The 23100-nt window shown below is 36.2% G+C and overlaps 2 protein-coding genes across 2 annotated transcripts in view; both read left to right on the top strand.

The window, feature by feature from the left end:
* kdm4b (lysine (K)-specific demethylase 4B) overlaps positions 1–23100 on the top strand; it is an 814203-nt gene that overhangs the window by 169611 nt on the left and 621492 nt on the right. The window lies entirely within an intron of this gene.
* Positions 2998–17603, top strand: LOC147838349 (uncharacterized). The gene is made up of 3 exons (XM_087304795.1): positions 2998–3092; positions 14209–14715; positions 15104–17603. Exons 1-3 carry the CDS (start codon positions 2998–3000, stop codon positions 15639–15641), a joined length of 1140 nt encoding a protein of 379 aa, XP_087160921.1. The 3' UTR covers positions 15642–17603.

Raw genomic sequence — 23100 nt, 5'->3', positions numbered from 1 at the left:
ATTTAACTGCATTTTTTAAAGTCTGAATAAACTTTGACAAATACTGCACAACTTTAGTGTGCGTTTATCTAGCATGGAGAACTATTTCTGGACTTTTTCGTGATTTTATCACTGTTGTTGTGTAGGGATTATTAATCAAGTCTGCTTTTTTGTAGTTTAATCATTGTAAATGCTGGTAAAAACATAGTTTACCATAGTTTTTGCATGTTAACCACTGCATAACTGTAGTATTTGGAGTAAAACCATAGTAAAACCAGTTTAGATTGTATTTTATTAAATGTTAAACACAACAAACGGGAAGTTGTCTTTTTTAAATTGAAGTATTTGCTTTAAAATTTGAGTTAAACCCAGTTAATATGGTATTTGTGGACTTTAACTGTGGTTTAAATGCAATATTTGGAGTAAAAACATAATAAAACTAGTCCAAGTTATATTTTATTGATCTTTATCATTTTTGCATTTAACTACTGACTTGTAAACCGAACGTTTACAATAGTTTTTGGTTGGGCAAAAGTAAACCCAATTTGATTGGTATTTTATGAGACGTCACCATAGTTAAAGCATTTGATGTAAAACCATAGTACATGTCATGCATTTTGCATTGATAATATGTATTATTTGAAGTAAAACCATGGTAAACTCAGTTGAAATGGTATTTTATGGACATTTACTTCAATTTGTATTTCATGGAAGTGCAATAGTTTAAGTTTTTGAAGTAAAACCATGGTGTAATAATTTCAAATAGTGTTTCATGGAAGTTTAACGTAATGTAAATGAAGTAAAACTATAGTAAGCCTAGTTCCAATACATTTATATAGACGTTTACCCTAGTTTAAACCAAGTATTTGAAGCAAGACCATAGTAAACCCACTTTAGCTGCTGGCAGCTCGCTCTCTGCAACTCTCACATGTTCGCCCACAAAAGCTAAGCAGGGCTGTGCCTGGTCAGTACCTGGATGGGAGACAACAGGGGAAAGCTAGGTCGCTGTCGGAAGTGGTGTTAGTGAGGCCAGCAGGGGGCGCACAAACCTGCGGTCTGTGTGCATTCAAATGCCCCAGTATAGTGACGGGGACTCTATACTGCTCAGTGAGCACTGTCTTTTGAATGAGACGTTAAACGCAGTTCCAATGATATTATGTTGATGTTTACCATTGTATAAACCAAGTATTTGAAGTAAAAACCATAGTAAATCTATATTAAATGGTATTTCATGGACGTTTACCATAGTCTAAACAAATATGTTTATTTGTTTAAACAAATGTTCTTTTAATGTAAGTTTACTGGTCTGAATGAAGTATTTGAAGTAAAACTACAGTAAACCCACTTCAATTGGTATTTCATGGAAGTAGAATAGCTTTAATGAAGTTTTTGAAGTAAAACTCTTTTAAACACATTTCAAATGGTGTTTCATGGAAGTTTACCATAGTTTAAATGAAGTAAAACCATAGTAAATCCATTTTCAATGATATTATATGGATGTTTACCATGGTTTAAACCAAGTATATGAAGTAAAACCATAGTAAACCCAGTTCCAGTGATTATTATATGGATGTTCGCCGTAGCTTAAACCAAGTATTTGAAGCAAAACCATAGTAAACCCATTTCAATTGGTATTTCATGGAAGTACAATAGTTTAAATGAAGTGTTTTGAAGTAAAACCCTGTTAAACACATTTCAAATGGTGTTTTATGTAAGTTTAACATAGTTTAAATAAAGTTATACCATAGTAAACCCAGTTCCAATGATATTAAATGGATGTTTACCATTGTAAAAACCAAGTATTTAAAGTAAAACCATAGTAAATCTACTTTAAATGGTATTTTATGGACGTTTACCATAGTTTAAATGAAGTAAAACCATAGTAAACCCAGTTCAAATTATATTTTATGGAAGTTTACCACAGTTTAAACCAAGTATTAGAAGTAAAACCGTAGTAAATCCATTTTGAATGGTATTTCATGGACATTTACTATAGTGTAAATGAAGTAAAACCAAGTTTACCATAGTTTAAACCAACTATTTGTAATAAAACCATGGTACACCCAAGTCAAATGCTATTTAATGCAAAATCACTGGTCTAAATGAAGTATTTGAAGTAAAACCATAGTAAACCTACTTCAATTGGTATTTTATGAAAATACAATAGTTTAAATGTTTTTGAAGTAAAACCATGGTAAACACATTTCAAATGGTGTTTCATGGAAGTTTACCATCATTTAAATGAAGTAAACCCATAGTAAGCCTAGTTCCAATGATACTATATGGTCGTTTACCATAGTTTAAACCAAGTATTAGAAATAAAACCACAGTAAACTTACTTCAGTTGGTATTTCATGGACATTTACCATAGTTTAAATTAAGTATATGTAATAAAACTATAGTAAACCTACATCAATCGATATTTTATAGAAATGCAATAGTTTAAATGAAGCTTTCGAAGTAAAACCATGGTAAACACATTTCAAATAGTGTTTCATGGCTCATTTGCCATAATTTAAATGAAGTAAAACCATGGTAAACCCAGTTCCAATGATTTATACAGGCGTTTACCATAGTTTAAACCAAGTATTTAAAGTAAAACCATAGTAAATCCATTTTGAATGGTATTTCATGGACATTTACCGTAGTTTAAATGAAGTAAAACCATAGCAAACCCAGTTCAAATTATATTATATGGAGGCTTACCATAGTTTAAACCAATTATTTGTAATAAAACCACACTAAACCCAAGTCAAATGCTATTTAATGCGAGATCACTGGTCTAAATGAAGTATTTGAAGTAAAACCATAGTAAACCCAGTTCTAATGAGATTATATGGACATTTACTACAGTTTAAACCAAGTATTTGCAATAAAACCGCAGTAAGCCCAGTTCAAATGTTCCTTAATGATTCTGGATGGGGTGTGTAAGCTTCCTTTGAATGTTATTTGCGGAGCGTCCTGTGAAAGTGTATCACTCCGTATGATTTTCGACCTCTCGACATTGGCTTCGGCAGCATGTGTGGTTGGAATACAGCAGGAAACTGGTCTTTACTGGGCACCGCTGTGTGTGTTTTCTGCCCGTCGGCCTGTTGGTATCTGATTAAACCGAGGTGATTCAGCACAGAAAGCTCTTATTACTTGTTTCTGTATTTGCCGCGGGTGTGAATGACGGGTAACACGGTAAACGAATGAAGTTAAGTGTAAGGTTATCATGCATCTGGCTGAGTCTAATCAAACGCTTGGCACACGCTGAAGGAATTGGGATCTGTCAGCCGGAGAGAGAAAGAGCGAGCACGTGTTTGTACCACAGCAAAGTAAGAGCGCCTTTCATCCCCCATGGTGTGAAATATAGTTTTCATTAAAGAGCAGGCAGCAGTTTTCCAATGAAAGTCCAAACAGCACAGCATGCGTCTCTGGGGAGCACGGCCGAAAAAAGCCCTTACGCCGGGTCTTACTGCTGCGCTTTCATGTTGCAGACCTCTGAATGGATTTCTCTCTTTCCTCCATTTCCCTTTTCTTTCTTTTTTTTTTTAGTTTTCATTTCTGTTTCTGGTGGTAATCGCTTGTTGTTTGGCCGATTTCTGGCTGTTGTCTGTTTTCTGGGCTCCCAAGGGAGTAATGGAGAGCAAGGCACTGTAATTTTTTTTAGTTTATAAACTCAGGCAAGCTATTAATGATTAATCTTAAATGCTGAAAACATTACTCTTAGGGTGGGTTTTGTTAGCTGTATGTTACGGAAAAGATATTTAATATTATCTATTATTAATATTTGCATACGAATAGGTGTAAAAAAACTAGGGCTTAAAACTTTTGCAATTTTTTTTAGTGGATCATTTAAAATTTTTTCCATAAATAACGGTTATGAAATGTTCACTGTTTTGGTTTCATAATATTGTAAACCAGTTTAGTTGTCAGATAATTACAATATTAAATTCACTCATTGACGTAAAGTGGCGATAAAGCCCTTACGTCATGTCTCACTGCTATCCTTTCATGTTGCAGACCTCTGTATGGATTTCTCTCTCCTCCATTTCCCCTTTCTTTTTTTTTAGTTTTCATTTCTGTCTCTGGTGGTAATCGCTTGTTGTTTGGGTGATTTCTGACTTTTTTTGGGCTCACAAGGGAGTAACGGAGAGCAAGGCACTGTAATTTATTTATTTTTATTTGTTTGTTTTATGAGTTCAGGCAAGCTATTAATGATTAATCTCAAATGCTGATGGCATTACTCTTAGGGTTGGTTTTTGTTAAAACTGTATATTATGGAAAAGATATCTAATATTATCTATTATTAATATTTGCATATGAATAGGCATAATAAACTACCGCCTAAAACATTAGCAATTTTTTTGTGGATCATTTTAAAACTCGTCCATAAATAATAGTTATAAAATGTAAAATTTTTGGTTTCATAATATTGTAAACCAGTTTAGTTGTCAGATAATTACAATATTGAATTCACTCATTGACGTAAAGTTGCGATAAAGCCCTTACGTCAGGTCTTACTGCTATACTTTTCATGTTGCAGACCTCTGTAAGGATTTTTCTCTCGTACATTTCCCCTTTCTTTTTTTTTTAGTTTTCATTTCTGTCTTTGGTGGTAATCGCTTGTTGTTTGGGTGATTTCTGACTTTTTTTGGGCTCCCAAGGGAGCAACGGAGAGCAAGGCACTGTAATTTATTTATTTTTATTTGTTTGTTTTATGAGTTCAGGCAAGCTATTAATGATTAATGCTGATGGCATTACTCTTAGGGTTGGTTTTGTTAAAACTGTATATTATGGAAAAGATATCTAATATTATCTATTATTAATATTTGCATTTGAATAGGCATAATAAACTACCGCCTAAAACATTAGCAATTTTTTTGTAGATCATTTTAAAACTCTTCCTTAAATAATAGTTATAAAATGTAAAATTTTGTTTTATAATATTGTAAACCAGATAAGTCGTCAGATAATTACAATATTTAGTTCACTTATTGATGTAAAGTGGCCATAAAGCCCTTACGTCAGGTCTTACTGCTATCCTTTTATGTTGCAGACCTCTGTATGGATTTCTCTCTCCTCCATTTGGCCTTTTCTTTTTTTTTAGTTTTCATTTCTGTCTCTGGTAGTAATCGCTTGTTGTTTGGCTGATTTCTGGCTGTTTTTGGGCTCCCAAGGGAGTAACGGAGAGCAAGGCATTGTACATTTTTTTAGTTTATAAAATCAGGCAAGCTATTATTGATTAATCTCAAATGCTGAAAACATTACTCTTAGAGTTGGTTTAGTTGAAACTGTATATTTCTGAAATGATATCTTATATTATCTTTCTTATTAATATTTGCATATGAATAGGCGTAACAAACTACTGCCTAAAACATTGCAGTTTTTTTTGTGAATTCATTCATTAAAAAATCATTCATAAATAGTTATAAAATGTTCACTTTTGGTTTTTAATATCGCAAACTTTTAATCGCCAGATAGTTACAATGTTGAATTCACTTATTGACGTAAAGTGGTTATAAATCCTTTACGTCAGGTCTTACTCCTGTGCTTTCATGTTGCAGACCTCTGAATGGATTTCTCTTTCAGAGGTGGGAATCGCTTGTTTGGCTGATTTCTGGCTGTGTGTTTTCTGGGCTCCCTAGGGAGTAATGGAGAGCAAGGCACTGTAATTTTTTATTTTATCTTATGAATTCAGGCAAGCTATTAATGATTAATCTCAATGCTGAAGGCGTTATATTGCGTTTAGGGTTTGTTTGGTTTAAACTTGTATTTCTGAAAAATTATCTATATTATTAATACTAGCATGAAAATAGGGGTAAAAAAAGGGCTTAAACATTTTTTTTTGTTCTTTTTAGTTGATTTATTTTTAGTTTTCATTTCTGTTTCTGGAGATAATTGCTTGTTGTTGGGCCGTTTTCTCGCTGTTGTCTGTCTTTGGGGGGCTCCTGAGGGAGTAATGGAGAGCAAGGCACTGTATTTTTTAATTTTGGTGTTTTTGTTTTATGAGTTCAGGCAAGATATGAATGATCTCAAATGCTGAAAACATTATTCGTAGGGTTGGTTTTGTTAAAACTGTATACTACGAAAAATATATCTAATATTAACTTTTTATTTATATTTGCATACGAATAGGCGTAATAAACTACTGCCTAAAGCATTTGCATTTTTTTGTGGATTTAAAAATTCATCCATAAATAACAGTTATAAAATGTTAACTTTTTTTGGTAAAAACATTACATACGTAATATTGTAAATTAGTTTAGTTGTCAGATAATTTACTTATTGATGTAAAGTGGCGATAAAGCCCTTATGTCAGGTCTTACTACTGTCCTTTCATGTTGCAGACCTCTGTATAAATTTCTCTCTCCTCCATTTCCCCTTTCTTTTTTTCAGTTTTCATTTCTGTTTCTGGTGGTAATCGCTTGTTGTTTGGCCGATTTCTGGCTGTTGTCTGTTTTCTGGGCTCCCAAGGGAGTAACGCAGAGCAAGGCACAGTTTTTATTTTTATTTTTATAAATGTATATAATAAATGCTGAAGGCATTACTTTCAAAAGTTTGTTTGGTTAAAAGTATAATATGCTATTAACATTAGCAGGAAAATAGGGGTATAATCCTCTAAAACAGTTATAGTTAGTTTTATTGGATCAATTTTTAGTTTTCATTTCTGTTTCTGGTGGTAATTGCTTGTTGTTTGACAATTTCTGGCTGTTGTCTGTATTTTGGGCTCCCAAGGGAGAAAAGGAGAGCAAGGCACCACTGTTTTTTTTTATTTTATGAATTGAATCAAGTTTAACGATTAATCTCAAATGCTGATGGCATTACTCTTGAGGTTGGTTTTGTTAATACTGTATATTTCTAAAAAGATATCTAATATTATCTAATATTAATATTTGCATATGAATAGGCATAATAAACTACTGCCTAAAACATTTGCGAAGTTTTATTTTATTTTGTAGATCATTTAAATTAATTCATAAATAAACGTTATACAATTATCGTTTTTTTGGTTTCATAATATTGTATTGTAATATATATATATATATATATATATATATATATATATATATATATATATATATATGTATGAATATATATGAATATATGTGTGTGTGTATATATTATTTTTTGTATCATGAAACGGTTTAAGATAATAGTTTAAATATTGAATTTACGTAATGACAAAGTACTATTAAATAAATTGATTTATGGCACTTTGTCAAACAGTTGTTTGTGGCTAAATGCTGTTTTAAAATCAAATTAAGTTTTGTAAGCTAATAATTAATCAGCTAATTTATATTATAATTACTAAATATGTGTTTCTTTTAACTTTATAGTAATTTCATACAGTTTCTGAAGACTAATGAACAGTAATTTATATTTATTAAAAGATTAAGATTTAATAAAGATTCCTTTAGTTTCTCCCACTCTCTGTTTTTATACTCCCGCAGCAGATATAAATATTATGCAGATTACATAACAGATTATGTAAAGCGCCGCTGACAGGTTGAGATGATTAGACTCTGTTTGTTCTTTCTCAAAGGGAACAGGCAAAAATAAATAACAAATGAAGCTTTCGTCTGCTTTGACGACTTCATTATTTCCTCCACTGATCAATAGTAAACAGCAGCAGTGAGTGGAGCTGTCAGTCACTGCTGGTCGCATCTTCAACATGCTTTCTCGGCACTTTCACTGTTTAACTTTTCTGAGTGACACTTTTCTCTTGTACTGCTGTAAATATCAAAAGCACAATCACCCCTGACTTATTAATATGGAAAAAAATGGCTGTTAATTTACTCACTTTCAGGAAAACCCTACTAACAACCAAACAGACACTATAAACCCAAAGCAAACTCTAGAAAGCCCAGCAATATTACATTACAGAACACCTTATGGCCCGTTTCCACTGAGTGGTACGATACGGTTTGGTTTGGTACGCTTTTATGGCCGTTTCCACTGTCAAAAGGCGTACTGAACCAAACCGTACCGTACCACTTTTTCGGCACCCTTTCGAAAGGGTCCCAAACTGCAGAAAGGGTCCCAAAAAGTGGAGCTACACGCGCAGCTGAACACTATTGGTTTACAGAGATACGTAATTCGTAGACTCAACAAGCCAGAATGTAAACAAAGGACCCGCCATGTTTGAAATACACAGCGAGAGATTACAGCGGAATTATAAATACATATGCAGCCATGGTCGATCCTGCAAACAAACCCTGTCGTCGTCATGATAAACAGCCACAAAGAAATGGAGAAGAGCAGATTCACCCTGTGCCGGGTAGTTTTTAACGAGCCAGTCTGAAGCCCGAGTGGTTTCGCTTTCTTTCTTGCGCTCGCCGCGCGTCTCTATCTGAAATAACAAACTTCTTGATCTGATAATAATAACATGCACTTGATTATTGACAAGCTTTGGAAACCCGATCCTGTGAGAAGCTGACAAACGCGAGAGTGACACATTCAGAAAGAAAAGGACAAACGCGAGAGTGCAGCGCGGGAAAAAAAGCGAAGCCAAGGAGCATGTTATTTCTTCAGCAAACGTGAACAAACTGCCTTGTTTTAATCTTTATTATCACCTTTTGGACTAATATGAACTGGGAATGATGGAATGACTCTCTAACAGAGGCTTCATGTGCTGCTGAAGATTACAGACACAGATGAGTGGTTTGCTCTGACTGTAGGCTACAGTATACTTTGTGTTGTTTTGAACCTAATTAACGACGAAATGTCTGCTTTGAGTAGTTCTTCTGTAGTTGGTAACATATCTATTCAATTTAATTTTTCAATTCAGCTTTATTTGTATAGCGCTTTTACAATGTAGATTGTGTCAAAGCAGCTTCACATAAATGGTCATAGTAACTGGAACAGTGTAGTTCAGGTTTTAGTGTTTAAGTTCAGTTCAGTTCAGTTTAGCTCAGTTCAGTGTGATTTAATCATTACTGAGAGTTCAAACACTGAAGAGCAAATTCATCGATGCGTAGCTCTACCAATCCTGAACCATGCGAGGCAGTGGCGACAGCGGAGAGGGAAAAAAACTTCACCTGATGGGAGTGAAGAAAAAAAACCTTGAGAGAACCAGACTCGGTTGGGCACGACCATTTTAATTTCTCCGCTGGCCAAAAGTCTTGTGCAGAGCTTCATTCGCCGTGGTTTAGGCTGGAAGATGGCCTCAGCGAAGACTCGTCTGTCCCTGGAGCGTCGCTGGAATCTGAGACTGTAAGCGTCTGTATGTGTTCATATATGTTCATTTATTTATTTATTTAATGTAATTATAGACGTTACAATAGGCTATTTCGCACCGTCATTGATCTGCAGTTATAATCAACTGCTGTTTATAGAAAAGTTAGTAATAAACATTTATACACAAGTATTTATGTGTGTAAAGCATCTGTTTTTTGAGAAGTGCTTTTCATATGATGTGTGAGCGACCTGTGCAGCTTTATTGTAGACATTTTCTCGAGCGAAAATGACGTCAACTGAAACTTTGTCATACACCAAGCCCAACAAAAGAGTACACTTGGTAGAGGAAACGCAAGCCTGATAAAGGTGACCCGTACCGAACCGTACCGTACTGTACCAGTCAGTGGAAACGAGCCATTAGTGACCACAGACACATACAGTAGTAACACCCCATAAAGAAACCCGTAGAATGTGCTAATGGTGTTTACTGAATCTCCTCTCTCTCGAATGTGGCATAAAGGAAGAGCACGTTGTGGTTCTGGGCTGAACTCGTCATGGAAGTGTGTGTTCTCATGATGGCACCTGCTGAACAGAGCTGTGCTCTCTGCAGATCAGCAGGTGTTAATGGAGCTGATGTTGTGTGAAATCTCTACTGAGGAGAACCCGAGAGAGATTCACCTCCTGAGATTCACCTCCTGTCTTTGTTTCTCCGCCATCGAATGTAAATGTTCTATTCCTAGACGATTTTACAGGAGTGGAAGCATATCTGCTGCATTTTACTGCATGTTCTCTCTTTATTTTTCTGTGAAACATTAAGACATTCACAAGCAAGACTCATTTATTTACCGTGTCTATCAATGTTTCATCGTTGTATTGATTGAATAACATTTTGATGTGTTTATACTTTTAAAACAAGTAATCTGTTTGGAAACTTGGAGTTTGGTGAAAGACGTTCTGCTGTCAAGTTGTGTAAAATTCATTCATTTTCTTTGCGGCTTAGTCTTCCTTTTAATCTGAGGTCGCCACAGTGGAATGAATCACCAACTTATCCAGCATATGTTTTACGCAGCGGATGCCCTTCCAGCTGCAACCTATCACTGGGAAACATCCATACACACTCATTCACACACATACACTATGGATAATTCAGCTTACCCGATTCACCTATAACGCATGTCTTTGGACTTGTGGGTTACCCGGAGGAAATGCACGGGAACACGTTAAGAACATGCAAACTCCACACAGAAATGCCAACTGACCCAGCCAGGACTTGAACCAGCGACCTTCTTAATAGAGCCCAGGGCTCCCGCCTGGTCAATCGAGCATGTAAGGGGAGTACGAGAATAGGTAGTTTCTCAGAAGCTCCCCGTGGTAAAGGAAGAAAGGGGGAGAAGGGGTGAATGAGGGGTTTCTTTGGAAAACGAAGATAGCGGAGTAAGTTTAGCTACGCTACTTATAGTGGTTTTAGATGAATCTGATTGGCTATCTAATCATAGATGAGAGACCAGCTGCGGTCAATCATATCACATGCCCCTCCCGAAATTGGGTTGTGAAACTTCACTATTAATAATAATAATAATAATAACAATAACAATACATGATTAACTACATGATAACCTTTATTTTTATAATATTAATTTCAGTCCTTTACATGATTGATTTAGTTGTATTTGTATGAAGTAGGTTTGTGTGTGTTGTGATTGGTGTTGTGCTCTGGTCTGCTGTGGTCATGCATATTGCATGTGTGTGTCAGAGTGCATTGTGGGGAATGTTTTGATGATGGTCAGTGTGAGCAGTGCAGTTGTTCTGACTCACGACAGCTTGTGTGTGTGTGTGTGTGTGTGTGTGTGTGAGAGAGAGAGAGATACTCAGATGTGGTCTGGTCTGATCTGGAGTCTGTCTTTCATCAGTGGAAGATCTGCTTCTGCTTCCTCATTAATCCTGGTGCTGTCAGCAGATTCCAGAGCTCCAGCGACTGATGCAATCGCTCCTCAACATGAGAGACCACTTTGTGTGTGTGTGTGTGTGTGTGTGTGTGTGTGTGCGCCGAGCTGAGCAAGTTCACCCCAGATGCCTCATCACAACACACAGAATGCCTTTACACCATCGTAGCAGCAACCTCAGCAATCCTAGCATTGTAGCAACAAAAGAGAACTCTTTAGAAACACCCTTGCAACATCTGGGAAACCCTATACACATCATAGCAACTTCACAAAAGTAACCCTGTAGCAAGACCCCAGCAACCCCCATAGTGAAACCCCATAGCAACATCGTAACAGCCTTAGAGAAACCCTAGAAAACATGTAGCTTTAACACAAAACACCCTAGTAACTACCTAGCAACAGCATGGCAACACCCTAGTAACCTAAGAAGGGAAGCTCTAGAAACATTGTAGAAGCAAAACAGAGCACCCTAGGATGCACTTATCAACCACATAGAACACCATAGTAACCCCATAGCAACACACTAGCAACATTTTAGCAATTTGTATCTACCTAGCAACTATGCAGAATGACTCAACCACATAGCAACACCTTAGCAACCTATGGTGAATCTCTAGAAACATTAAAGCAACAAAACAGAACACGCTACTAATCTTCTACCAACAAGACAGATCTCAGTGATCCCATGGCAACCCCATAGCAACCTCTAAATCCCTAGCATCATTGCAGCAACAAAACAAAACACCCTAGCAACAGCATAGCAACAACCCAGCAACCTTAGAGTAACTCTAGATACAATGTTGCAACAAAACGGAACACCTAGCAACCACACAGAAGAACCTATTCATTATATAGCTAGACACTAACAACCTCCTAGTAACCATCAAAAATGCCTTGCAACCACATAGCAACACCTTGGCAACCTCAGGAAAACAGTGTAGCAAAAATACAAAACATTATATTTACCGCCTAGCAACCACACAAGACCCTAGTAATCTTATAGCAATAGCCATGCACCTCTGAGAATGTCTTAGCAAGGACATATCAACACCCTAGCAACATTAGGAACAATGTAGCAACAAAATATTCTAGTAACCACCTAGCAACCACATAGAAGACCCTAGTAATCCTATAACAACAGCCCCGCAACCTCTCAGAATGTCTTAGTAACCACATAGCAACACCCTAGCAACCTTGGGAACAATGTAGCAACAAAACATTCTAGTTACCACCTAGTAACCACACAGAAGATCCTAGTAATCTTATAGCAACAGCCAAGCAACCTCTCAGAAAGTCTTAGCAACCACATAGCAACACTCTAGCAACCTTAGGGAAACCCGAAAAATATTATAGCTACAGCACAGAACGCTATAGTTAATACCTAGTAACAGAATGCCTTAGCAACTACATTGCAACACCCTAGCAACCACAGGGAACCCTAGGAACAATATACCAACAAAACATTATAGTAACCACCTAGCAACCACACAGAATACCCTAGTAACCCTATAGCAACAGCCAAGCAGCCTCTCAGAATGTCTTAACAATTACATAGCAACACCCTAGCAACCTTAGGAAAACCCGAGAAATATTGTAGCTACACCACAGATCACCCCAGTAACAATATGCGCCTCATCAACTACATCGCAACACCCTAGCAACCTCAGGGAAACCCTGGGAACCATTTAGCAACAAAACATTCTAGTAACCACCTAGCAACCACACAAAAGACCCTAGTAATCCTACAACAACAGCCTTCCAGATAGTCTAAGCAACCACATAGCAACACCCTAGCAACCTTAGGGAAACCTGAGAAATATTGTAGCACAAACAACCTAGTAGCTACCTAGTAACAGCATAGCAACACCCTAGTAACAAATCATGACCCCCCCTCCTCCTTCAGACTATAATCGTACCAAACATGATCTAAAATCATTGCATCCCTAATATACTAACATTAGTTCAGCATTGTATTATATTGATATAGTGTGTGTGTGTGTGTGTTTGTTGATTCCCCCGTGAAGCCGCAGGTTGAGTTGTGTTGCTGTGCTCTGGCTGATGTGTGCTTTCTTGAGTCTCATTGATTGATGAGCGTCTCTCCCGCTGCGTTCACCGCTGCTCATCTCCAGGTATAAAAACACACTCAGATTGACGGATCGATTCAGCGCTCGCAGCCCTCGCTTATCAATTTATTTCTCCATCAAACAAGCACCAGCAGAAGAAAAGCACAGGTAAACAAGCAGCGCACAAAAGAGACGCAGCGCTGGCATTCAAACCACTTTACCACAAAAGACAATTCCCAAATGTTTCTGCAAACACCGCCAATTTTATTTGTCAGAAGCTGATTTCTAGTCGAGCAAACGTATTTTAGTTTGTATTTCGTTATGTGAAAGTTTCATACTGTAGTTTGTTTGAGACCAAAAGTTGTGTAAATGTGTGACACTTGCAACAATACAATCTCAACAATGTGGAAATGACCATTTAAAAAAACACTATTATTATTATTATTATTATTATTAGTATTATTATTATTATCCCACAGTTTACAATATGATTAATATTGGCACAAAATATCTGGTGTATTTTCAGTTTTTGCAAATAAAATTGTATATTCTTTAATAATAATAATAATAATAATAATAATAATAATAATACTACTACTACTACTACTACTACTACTACTAATAATAATAATAAAGTATTTTCTTTAAAAATAAATAATTCAAAAATATTACATATATATTTTATTACGTGAATACTGAAAAACATTTATTCATAATTTATTTTATTTATACATTTATTTATCTTTATTTTTATTTATTTATTAAAAAAATCTATTGTTTATTTAGTGTAGCAACAAAACCGAACAGTAGTAACCACACAGAAGACCCTAGTAATCATATAGCAACAGCCTAGCAACCTCCTAGCTACCTCTCAGAATGTCTATGTAATCACAAGGCAACACCCTAGCAAACTCAAAGAAACCCTATCAACCTTAGAGAAACATTGTATCACAACACAATACTACCTGGTAACCTTAGCCACCATATAGCAACACCCTAGCATCCTCAGGCAAAACTAAGCAACAGTATTGCAACAAAATAACATTCTAGTAACCACTTAGTATCTATCTAACGGTTTACCTATCTACAGTGTTGGCTTGTCCGTCCTTACTTCCTGTTGGCTTGTCCGTCCATCCTTCCTTCATTCCTGTTGGCTTGTCCTTTCTTCCTTCCTTTCTTCCAGTTGGCTTTTCAGTCCCTCCGTTCTTCCTTCCTTCCTTCCTTGCATTCCTGTTGGCTTGTCTGTCTGTCCTTCTTTCTTCCTTCTTCCTGTGGGCTTGTTTGTCCATTCTTCCTTGTTGTTGGCTTGTCTGTACTTCCTTCCTCTCTTCCTTCTTTCCTGCTGGCTTGTCCGTACACCCTACCTTCCTTCCCGTTGGCTTGTCCATCCGTCCTTTCTTCCCTTCTTTCTGTTGGCTTGTCTGTCCATCCATCTTTCCTTTTCGCTTGTCCATCTGTTCTTTCTTCCTTCCTTTCTTCCTTCCTGTTGGCTATGTCGTCTTTCTGTCCATCCATACGTACATCCATCCTTCTTTCCTTTCTGTTGGTCATTCCTTCCTTCCTATTGGGTTGTCCTTCCTTCCTTCCTGTTGGCTTGTCAGTCCGTCCATCCTTCCTTGCATCCTTCCAATTGGCTTGTCCTTCTGTCCTTTCTTCCTGTTGGCTTGTCCTTTCTTCCTTCCTTTCTTCCTGTTGGCTTGTCTGTCTGTCATTGCTTAATTCCTTTCTTCAAGATGGCTTTTCAGTCCGTCCGTCCTTCCGTTCTTCCTTCCTTCCTTCATTCCTGTTGGCTTGTTCGTTTGTCTTTCTTCCTTCCTCTTTTTTTTTCCTGGTTGGCTTGTTTGTCCTTTCTTCCTTCTTGTTGGCTTGTCTGTCCTTCCTTCCTCTCTTCTTTCCTGCTGTCTTGTCGGTCCACCCTACCTTCCTTCCCATTGGCTTGTCCATCTGTCCTGTTAGCTTGTCCGTCCTTCCTTCTTTCCTTCCTGTTGGCTTGTTTGTCTATCCTTGCTTCCTTTCTGCTGGCTTGTCCTTCTTTCCTTCCTGTTGGCTTGTCCTTCCGTCCGTCCTTCCTTGCTTCCTTCCAATTGGCTTGTCCTTCTGTCCTTACTTCCTGTTGGTTTGTCCTTCCTTCCTTCCTTCCTTCCTTGATTCCTTCCTTCCTTCCTTCCTTTTATGTCTGTTTGTCCTTCCTTGTTTCTTGTTGTCTTGTCCTTCCTTCCTTCATTCCTTCCTGTTGCCCTGTCTGTCCTTCCTTTCCTTCCTGTTGGCTAGTTCATCTGTCCGTCCTTCCTTCCTGTTGACTTGTCTGTCCTTGCTTGCTTGCCTCCTTCCTTCCTTCCTTCCTGTTGGCTTGTCCATCCTTCCTTCCTTCCTGTTGGCTTGTCCGTCTGTCTGTCCTTCCTGTTGGCCTTTCCGTCCTTCCCTCCTTGTATTACAATATTACAGACTGACCGGTAATGAGTCAACAAATATTCAGCATCTTAATAAACTTTGAAAATATGCAAATTAGTTTAATTTAAATAATTGTACACAGCTTCTAATAATAATACATTTTAAATATCCCATTTTATCAATTTAAATGTTTGTGTATTTAAATGAGTTCATAAGTGACATAAAATGAAACGTGATACGCAAAATAAAAAGTAAAGTAAATATCACTTCCGATCTGAGTGTCATTACCAGTATATGCATTTAAGGCATTCCAGATAAAATGATCCTGTCAATAATTCAAACCCATTAAGACATAATGTCATCTCCATAACAAAACCCCATCACACAAAGTCCATCATCACCGCTGATATGACGGAAATGACATCTATTATGTAAGATAAGCATATTGACTGCCGGCACTCAGACGTGATCATGAAAAGTGTTTCTTTTTGTCTGCAGTTGAGCAGACAGGCGTGAGTCTCAGATGCTGCACGCTTCCTCCTGCGCTTCAGCACAATATAATCTAATCCAGGAAGCGTAATGCATGGATTAGTGTTTCAGTATCGCTCTCTCCTGAGCAGATCAGCAGCCGATAGCGGAGATGATGGAGAGAGACTCTTCCAGCTTATCACATCCAGAGGGACAGAGAAATAACTGCCTTCAGCTTCAGCTCTCTCTGTCTGTGTGTGTGTGTGTGTGTGTGTGTGCGTGCGCGTATATATGATTGTGTATGTGTGAGAGAGTGTAGAGAGGGTGTGTGTGGGTATGAGTGTGTATATGAATATGTGTGTGCTTGGGTTTATATGAGTGTGTGTATGAGACTGTGTGAGCGAATGTGTTTGAGTGTGCACATGTGTGTATGTATGAAGTGTATGTATGTATATATATATGTGTGTGTGTGTATGTGTATATATATATGTGTGTGTGTGTGTGTGTGTGTGTGTGTGTGTGTGTGTGTATGTATATATGAATGAAGAAGTGTGTCTGAGTGTATGTGTATGAATGAATGTTAGTGTCTGTGAGTGTGTGTGTTTATATGTTTGTGTGCGCATGTATATAATTATGTATATGTGAGTGTAGAGTGTGTGTTTGAGTGCGTATATGAATGTGTGTCTGAGATTGTGTGCATGTATGAATGATTATATGTTTAAGTGTGAGTTTCTGTGTGTGCGCAGCACATGTATATAATTGTGTGTGTGTGTGTGTGTGTGTGTGTGTGAGTATTAGTGTGTATATGAATGTGTGTGTTTGAGTTTATCTGAGTGCGTGTATGAGACCGAGTATGTGTGCTTGTGCGAGTTGGTGTGTGTGTATATGAGTGTGTGTTTGTCTATATATGTTTGTGTATGAGACTATGCGTGAGTGTGTGTGTGTGTGTGTGCGCAGTAACTGGTCTCAGGTCAGCTGATGCTCTAACATTATGCCACGTTTCCCTGTAGTTTTGTGAACAGCAGGTGTTTGGAGATGACATTTCTTCCTCAGGAGAGACTCTCATTGTTGTTTTTTCCTTTTTTTAAGACGATGCTTTAGGCTGAATTCATCATCATACGGCTAGTATGATTACCACATCATTTCCACAACACAGAAATGTAAAATCTAATGAATCTGCAGACTCCTTTGTCTCGCTATGGCTAAAAAAAAAGGTTAATCTGAACTATAAACAAATCTCAGTATTTACACAATTTCAGAATCAGTAATGACAATATTTTGTGTCTTAAAGTAATCCAAGAAAAATTTTGATCGAAATAAAATCAACTCAATGCGTAATATATTACGTTTGTTTTAAAAATATACTAATATATCTTACGTTTACTTTTTTTGGCATTTAAACACTCTTGATATAATTTCTAAAATAAAGCGCTATGAGGCTAAAGCTAATTTCATCACAATAAAAAGGCCAAATCTAGTTTCGTTACACTAAAGTGTTAAATGGTTAAAGCCAGAGTCATCGCAATACATACTAAAAGACTAAAGCAAATTTTGTCACAAATAAATGGTAGCAAAGCTAATTTAATTCTAATAAATTATAAAATCATATTTGTTGCTATAAAATGCTTGAAGGCTACAGCTAATTCTATTAAAAAATGTAAAAAGGATAAAGCTAATTTTATTTCAGTAAAATACAAAAAGGCTTCAGCTAATTCTGTTAAAAATGTAAAAAGGATAAAGCTACAGCTGGTTTCATTACAATAAGATGCTAAAAAGCTGAAGCTAATTTCATCGCAATTAAACATTGAAAGGCCAAAGTTAATTTCGGCACATTAAATGCTAAAAGGATAAAGCTAATTTCATTGCAATGAAAGGCTAAAGCTAATTTAATTGCAATAAAATGCTAAGTAAAGTTTATTTTGAACTAATCTCGAGAGGAGCACGTGCTTATGCAGGGTCAAACAACAAAAAATAAGGTCAAGAATCTTGGTGGATAAAGCTAATTAATAAATTGGATTAAAAAGGATTAAGCTAATTTCATTAGAAAAATGTTAAAAAGTTCATATTAATGTCATCACAATAAAATGCTAAACTTTTAGCATTTTAAACTTCATAGCGTTAAAATACTAAAAGTCTAAAGATAATTTCATCGCAATGACGTGCTAAAAGGCTAAAGCTAATTTGATCACATTTATTCATTAATTTTCCTTTAGCATAAGTCCCTTATTTATCAGGCGTCACCACAGCGGGACTGCCAACTTATTAAGCATATAGTTTACACAGTGGAACTCCTCCCAGCTGCAATCTAGTACTGGGAAACACAAATACTCGCATTCACATATACACTACGACCAATTTAGTTTGGTCAATTCACCAAAATCGGCAAAATCTGCCCGCTGGCTTTTGTCCATCATGGCCTCCTAACCCTCCCCATATCATAATTGGCTTCATCACTCTGCCTCCTCTCCACCAATCAGCTATTGTGTGGTGTGCGGTCTGGCGCAAAATGGCTGCCTTCGCGACATCCAGGTGGATGCTGCACACTGGTGGTGGATGAGGAGATTCTCCCCCATGTGTAAAAAGCGCTTTGAGTGCTCAGAAAAGTGCTATAGAAATGTAAGGAATTATTATTATTATTATTATTATTAAAATGCTAATTTCATCATGAATTTTTTTTTTCCAATTTTTTTGTTCAATTAAATTATATCCAATACATCATTTGATTGACTCCCCAAAATCACAACACTCAAAATATTTGCCATCATTCTGGTGTTCAAATTTTGGGGAAAAAATAAAATTAAATATTGTGATGATCTAAACCAGGGATCATCAAACTTGTTCCCTGAGGGCCGGTGTCCTGCAGATTTTAGCTCCAACCCTAATCAAACACACCTGCTCAAGCTAATCAAGGTCTTACTAGGTATACTAGAAACGCCCAGGCAGGTGTGTTGAGGCAAGTTGGAGCTAAACCCTGCAGGACATCAGACCTTCAGGAGCGAGATTGGTGACCCCTGCTCCAAACCATCCTCCATATATTAAATTAGTTTTTTTAAATTAAATAAATTGCTAATAAATAAACTAAATTAAATACTGCACAATACAACAGCTTTTCAACTTCGACATCATTTCCACAACGTACAATAAAAAAATGTACATCAATAAATTAATGTTTCAATAAATATAATCATTTTAGATTAATTATAAACAACAACAAAAAAAGTGTCTATTCTTAATAATACGGCATTAGTCTTGAAGTGCTAATGATTTATCTTTGCTGTCATTGTTGATTTGGCCGAATGTAAACACAGTTCTGCCAATCTCGGCTCTGCAAAACGATGATATTTCATAAGTCGGCGAGTGCATGTTCTCCTCCTCATCTCTTTTTACTGGTGTAAAATCGTCAGTAATTGGTATCGATCTGTTGATGTTGATGCGGTGTGTGTGTGTGTGTGTGCCGGTGAATGTTTGGATCCTGGTTTAGCATCAGGCCTCTGGAGAAAGCCATCGATCTGATTCACTTTACTTTTTATTTTTCTGGCAACCCAAGGGTCACCGGTGTGAAGTCTTTATTACTCTTCAACTTTATTTATAAACTGGGATCAACAGATCTGCCGGATAAACAGATAGTCGTGTTCTGCTAATGTGCTGCAGACTGGGGAATTTCGGCAACGGCGGTAAGGACGACTTTTTTTTTAATCAAAAAAGTTAAATACTGTAAAAATTCTACAGTAAAAATCATATCCTCATTAACAGTAAGTGATATTTACTGTGAGTATCTCTTTTATTGATTGAACTTAATTTCGCCAAAATTCCCTTTATGACACTATAATTTTATTATAATTTTTTTTGTTGGTATTGTTAGTGATTCAAAACATCTCTGTATTAACACTATTAATTAAATATAGTATAGATCATTGTATAAATACGTTAGGTAATTAAAATAAAATCTAGAACTATTCTTTAACGATTATCTACTTTGGTTTTAACGGGAAAATTCTGGCAACCGCAGCTGCCGTTTTCTTTTTTTAGGGCTGAATACAGTGCAGATTATTGAAGTTAGATTTGTGCAGTATAATTTTGGAATTGGCTGATATACTGTAAAAAAAAAAACGTGGAAAAAAAAGTTGAATTGTGTGATATAATTGGGTGGCATGGTGCCTCAGTGGTTAGCACTGCTGCCTCACAGCAAGAAGGTCGCTGATTCGAGTCCCAGCTGGGCTAGTTTGCATTTTGCATTGCATTTAGTTCTGCATTTTCAGCACTTGTACAGCCTCTTCACCCTTGAGTATTACTCCGCCCACACTGAGTGAAAGCAGATCAATAAACTAATAAAATTAATATTATTATTGTGGGAATTGTGCGATTCATAAAAAGATCTACTTTTGCGATGTAAAGTTTGAACTGTGTGACGAAGATGGAATTGTGCGACATGTATTCAAAATTGTTTGTTTTAAAAAAGTTGGAATTCTGCAATGTAAAGTTTGACTTGTACGATTTAAAGATGGAATTTTGCAACGTGAAAATGGAATTGTGCAAAATAAAAGTAATACAATGCAAAGAGAGAATTGTACAATATAAAGATGGGATTGTTAGATATGAAGGTTGAATTGGATGATGTTAAGATGGAATTGTGCAACAGATTGAATTGTGCGATATATTCGGAATTGTGTGATTTTTAAAAAGTTGGAATTGCTGAATATAAAGATGGAATTGTACAGTGTAAATGTACAATATATATTTGGAATTGTGCTGTCCAAAAGTTAAAATTGTGACAGAAATTAAATTAATATTATTATTAATATAGTGGGATCTACTTGTGTGGCAAAGTTTGAATTATTTAAAAAAAATGTTGGAATTCTGCAATGTAAAGTTTGGCGTTTACGATTTAAAGATGAAAAAAAAATAATACAATGCAAAGAGATAATTGTATGACGTAAAGATGGAATTGTGCGATATAATGTTTGAATTGGATGATGTTAAGATGGAATTGTGCAACAGATTAAATTGTGCGATATATTCGGAATTGTGTGATATGAAAAAGTTGGAATTGCTGAATATAAAGATGGAATTGTGCGGTATGAAGTTGGAATCGCACATTATAACATTTGAATTCTACGATATGAAGATGGAATTGTACAGTGTAAATGTACAATATATATTCGGAATTGTGTGATTTAAAAAAAATTAATTGTGCTGTCAAAAGTTAAAATTGTGAGAGAGATAAAATTAATATTATAGTGAGAATTATGTGATTTATAAAAATTGTGCGATAAAATTTGAATTGGAAGATTTTAGGATGGAACTGTGCAACAGATTGAATTGTGCGATATATTCGAAATTGTGTGATTTTGTGTGATTTTAAAAATTTGGAATTGCTGAATATAAAGATGGAAATGTGCGGTATGACGTTGGAATTGTGCAATATAACGTTTGAATTCTATGATTTAAAGATGGAATTGTACAGTGTAAATGTACAATATACTTGGAATTGTGTGATTTAAAAAAATTGGAATTTTGCTGTCAAAAGTTAAAATTGTGACGAGATGAAATTAATATTATTATAGTGAGAATTGTGCAATTTTATGAAAAGATCTACTTGTGTGACGTAAGGTTTGATTTGTGTGACAGATGGAATTGTACGACGTATTCAAAATAGTTTATTTTAAAAAGTTGGAATTCTGCAATGTGAAGTTTGGCTTGTACGATTTAAAGATGGAATTGTGTGACGTGAAGATGGAATTGTACAAAATATAAAGTAAATTATACAACGTAAAGATGGAAATGTACAATGTAAAGATGGAAATGTGCGATATGAAGTTTGATTTGTACAATTTAAAGAAGAAATTGTGACGATGGAATTGTGTGACGTAACATTTGAATTGTACGTTGTAAAAATGTAATTGTGCGATATAATTATATCACACAATTCTATTTTTCTTTTAGTTACAATTGTTTTAACTTCATTCTCACAATTCTGAGTGTCTCCCTCAATAAAGGCTAAAATTGTGAGTCTTGTGAGTTGCAGCAAGTTTAGAATTACCAAGCTAGCTACTCTAAACCCCTTCTTTATTACATACATTTTGCACATTTTATATTTTGCTTCGCAGAATCTACATTACCGTACAGAGCAATAACAAACATACATCTGGCACGTTCCCAAGGGCTTTTGATGCTTATTTCCTCCGATCGCAAACACATTCTGCTTCATACATTTTGCATAATTCGTTTGTAGCTACGCATAAATGAATGCAGAAACACACACACACACACACACACACACACACACACACTTTTGCTCTGGCTTATTTTCAACAAGATCTGCTTCCACTCATATGGCCCCAAAAATCCAACTGAGGATTGATAATTTCTGAGTAGCTCTCTTAGTAAATGTCAGGCTGTGTTACATATTTAACTATGGATTACCCGGGATATGTGCCTCCGGAATAATAATTGGCAGCTCTCCAGCTCCAAATCCCAGCAGGTTCTGCTTTTCCCAGCTCCACGTCAGCTTGACTTGTGAAACTAGAAATGGCGGAAAGTCTGTGTTTCTGCTGTCAGAAATGTTGAAGTTTGAGCGACGGCCAACACTGAGGACAGCGAGCGCTTTGATGGTCTGATCTCTGTCCTGCAAGGAAGAAAACACCTCATGCTCGATTTTTACTCGCTCCGAGGAGACCGAAAATGTTAAATGATTAGTCTATACTGGTGAAATAAAGTAGAAAGGGTTTTTTAGGATTGTTGTGGCATTTGAGGTCAGCAGTGGAGATCCATTTTTAGCTTGATAGGCTTTAAAAACTCTTTAAACCATTCGTTTATCATAATAGTAGTCACCTAATGTTACACTAGCATGCTTGTTTGTAGTACTTTAGAAAACATGGCTCTTTAAATGTGGCTTTTTAAAATCAAACCTAACCTGTTTAAATCCAGGTATATTTTGCAGTTATTGCACTACATCTCATGATATGACAAAATTCTGAATGTACTTTAGAATTGAGCAATTCTGACTACCTTGCACTTTTTTTCAGACACAATTCCAACATTATATCTCACAATTCTATTTTAATATCGCACAATTCCATCTTTATATTGCACAA

Source organism: Danio rerio, chromosome 22, assembly GCF_052040795.2.
Source record: "Danio rerio strain M-AB ecotype USA chromosome 22, GRCz13ab, whole genome shotgun sequence".
Taxonomy (NCBI): Eukaryota; Metazoa; Chordata; class Actinopteri; order Cypriniformes; family Danionidae; genus Danio; species Danio rerio.
This window is presented reverse-complemented; position numbering and strand designations above follow the sequence as displayed.

Bases quoted from the DNA above. Each gene is read 5' to 3' on its own strand.
- LOC147838349 (XM_087304795.1), top strand. From the start codon at position 2,998: ATGTGTGGTTGGAATACAGCAGGAAACTGGTCTTTACTGGGCACCGCT. The intron at 3,093-14,208 runs GTGATTCAGCAC...GTAACCACTTAG, and splicing joins TGGTATCTGATTAAACCGAG to TATCTATCTAACGGTTTACC. The intron at 14,716-15,103 runs GTTGTCCTTCCT...CTGTCCTGTTAG, and splicing joins CATTCCTTCCTTCCTATTGG to CTTGTCCGTCCTTCCTTCTT.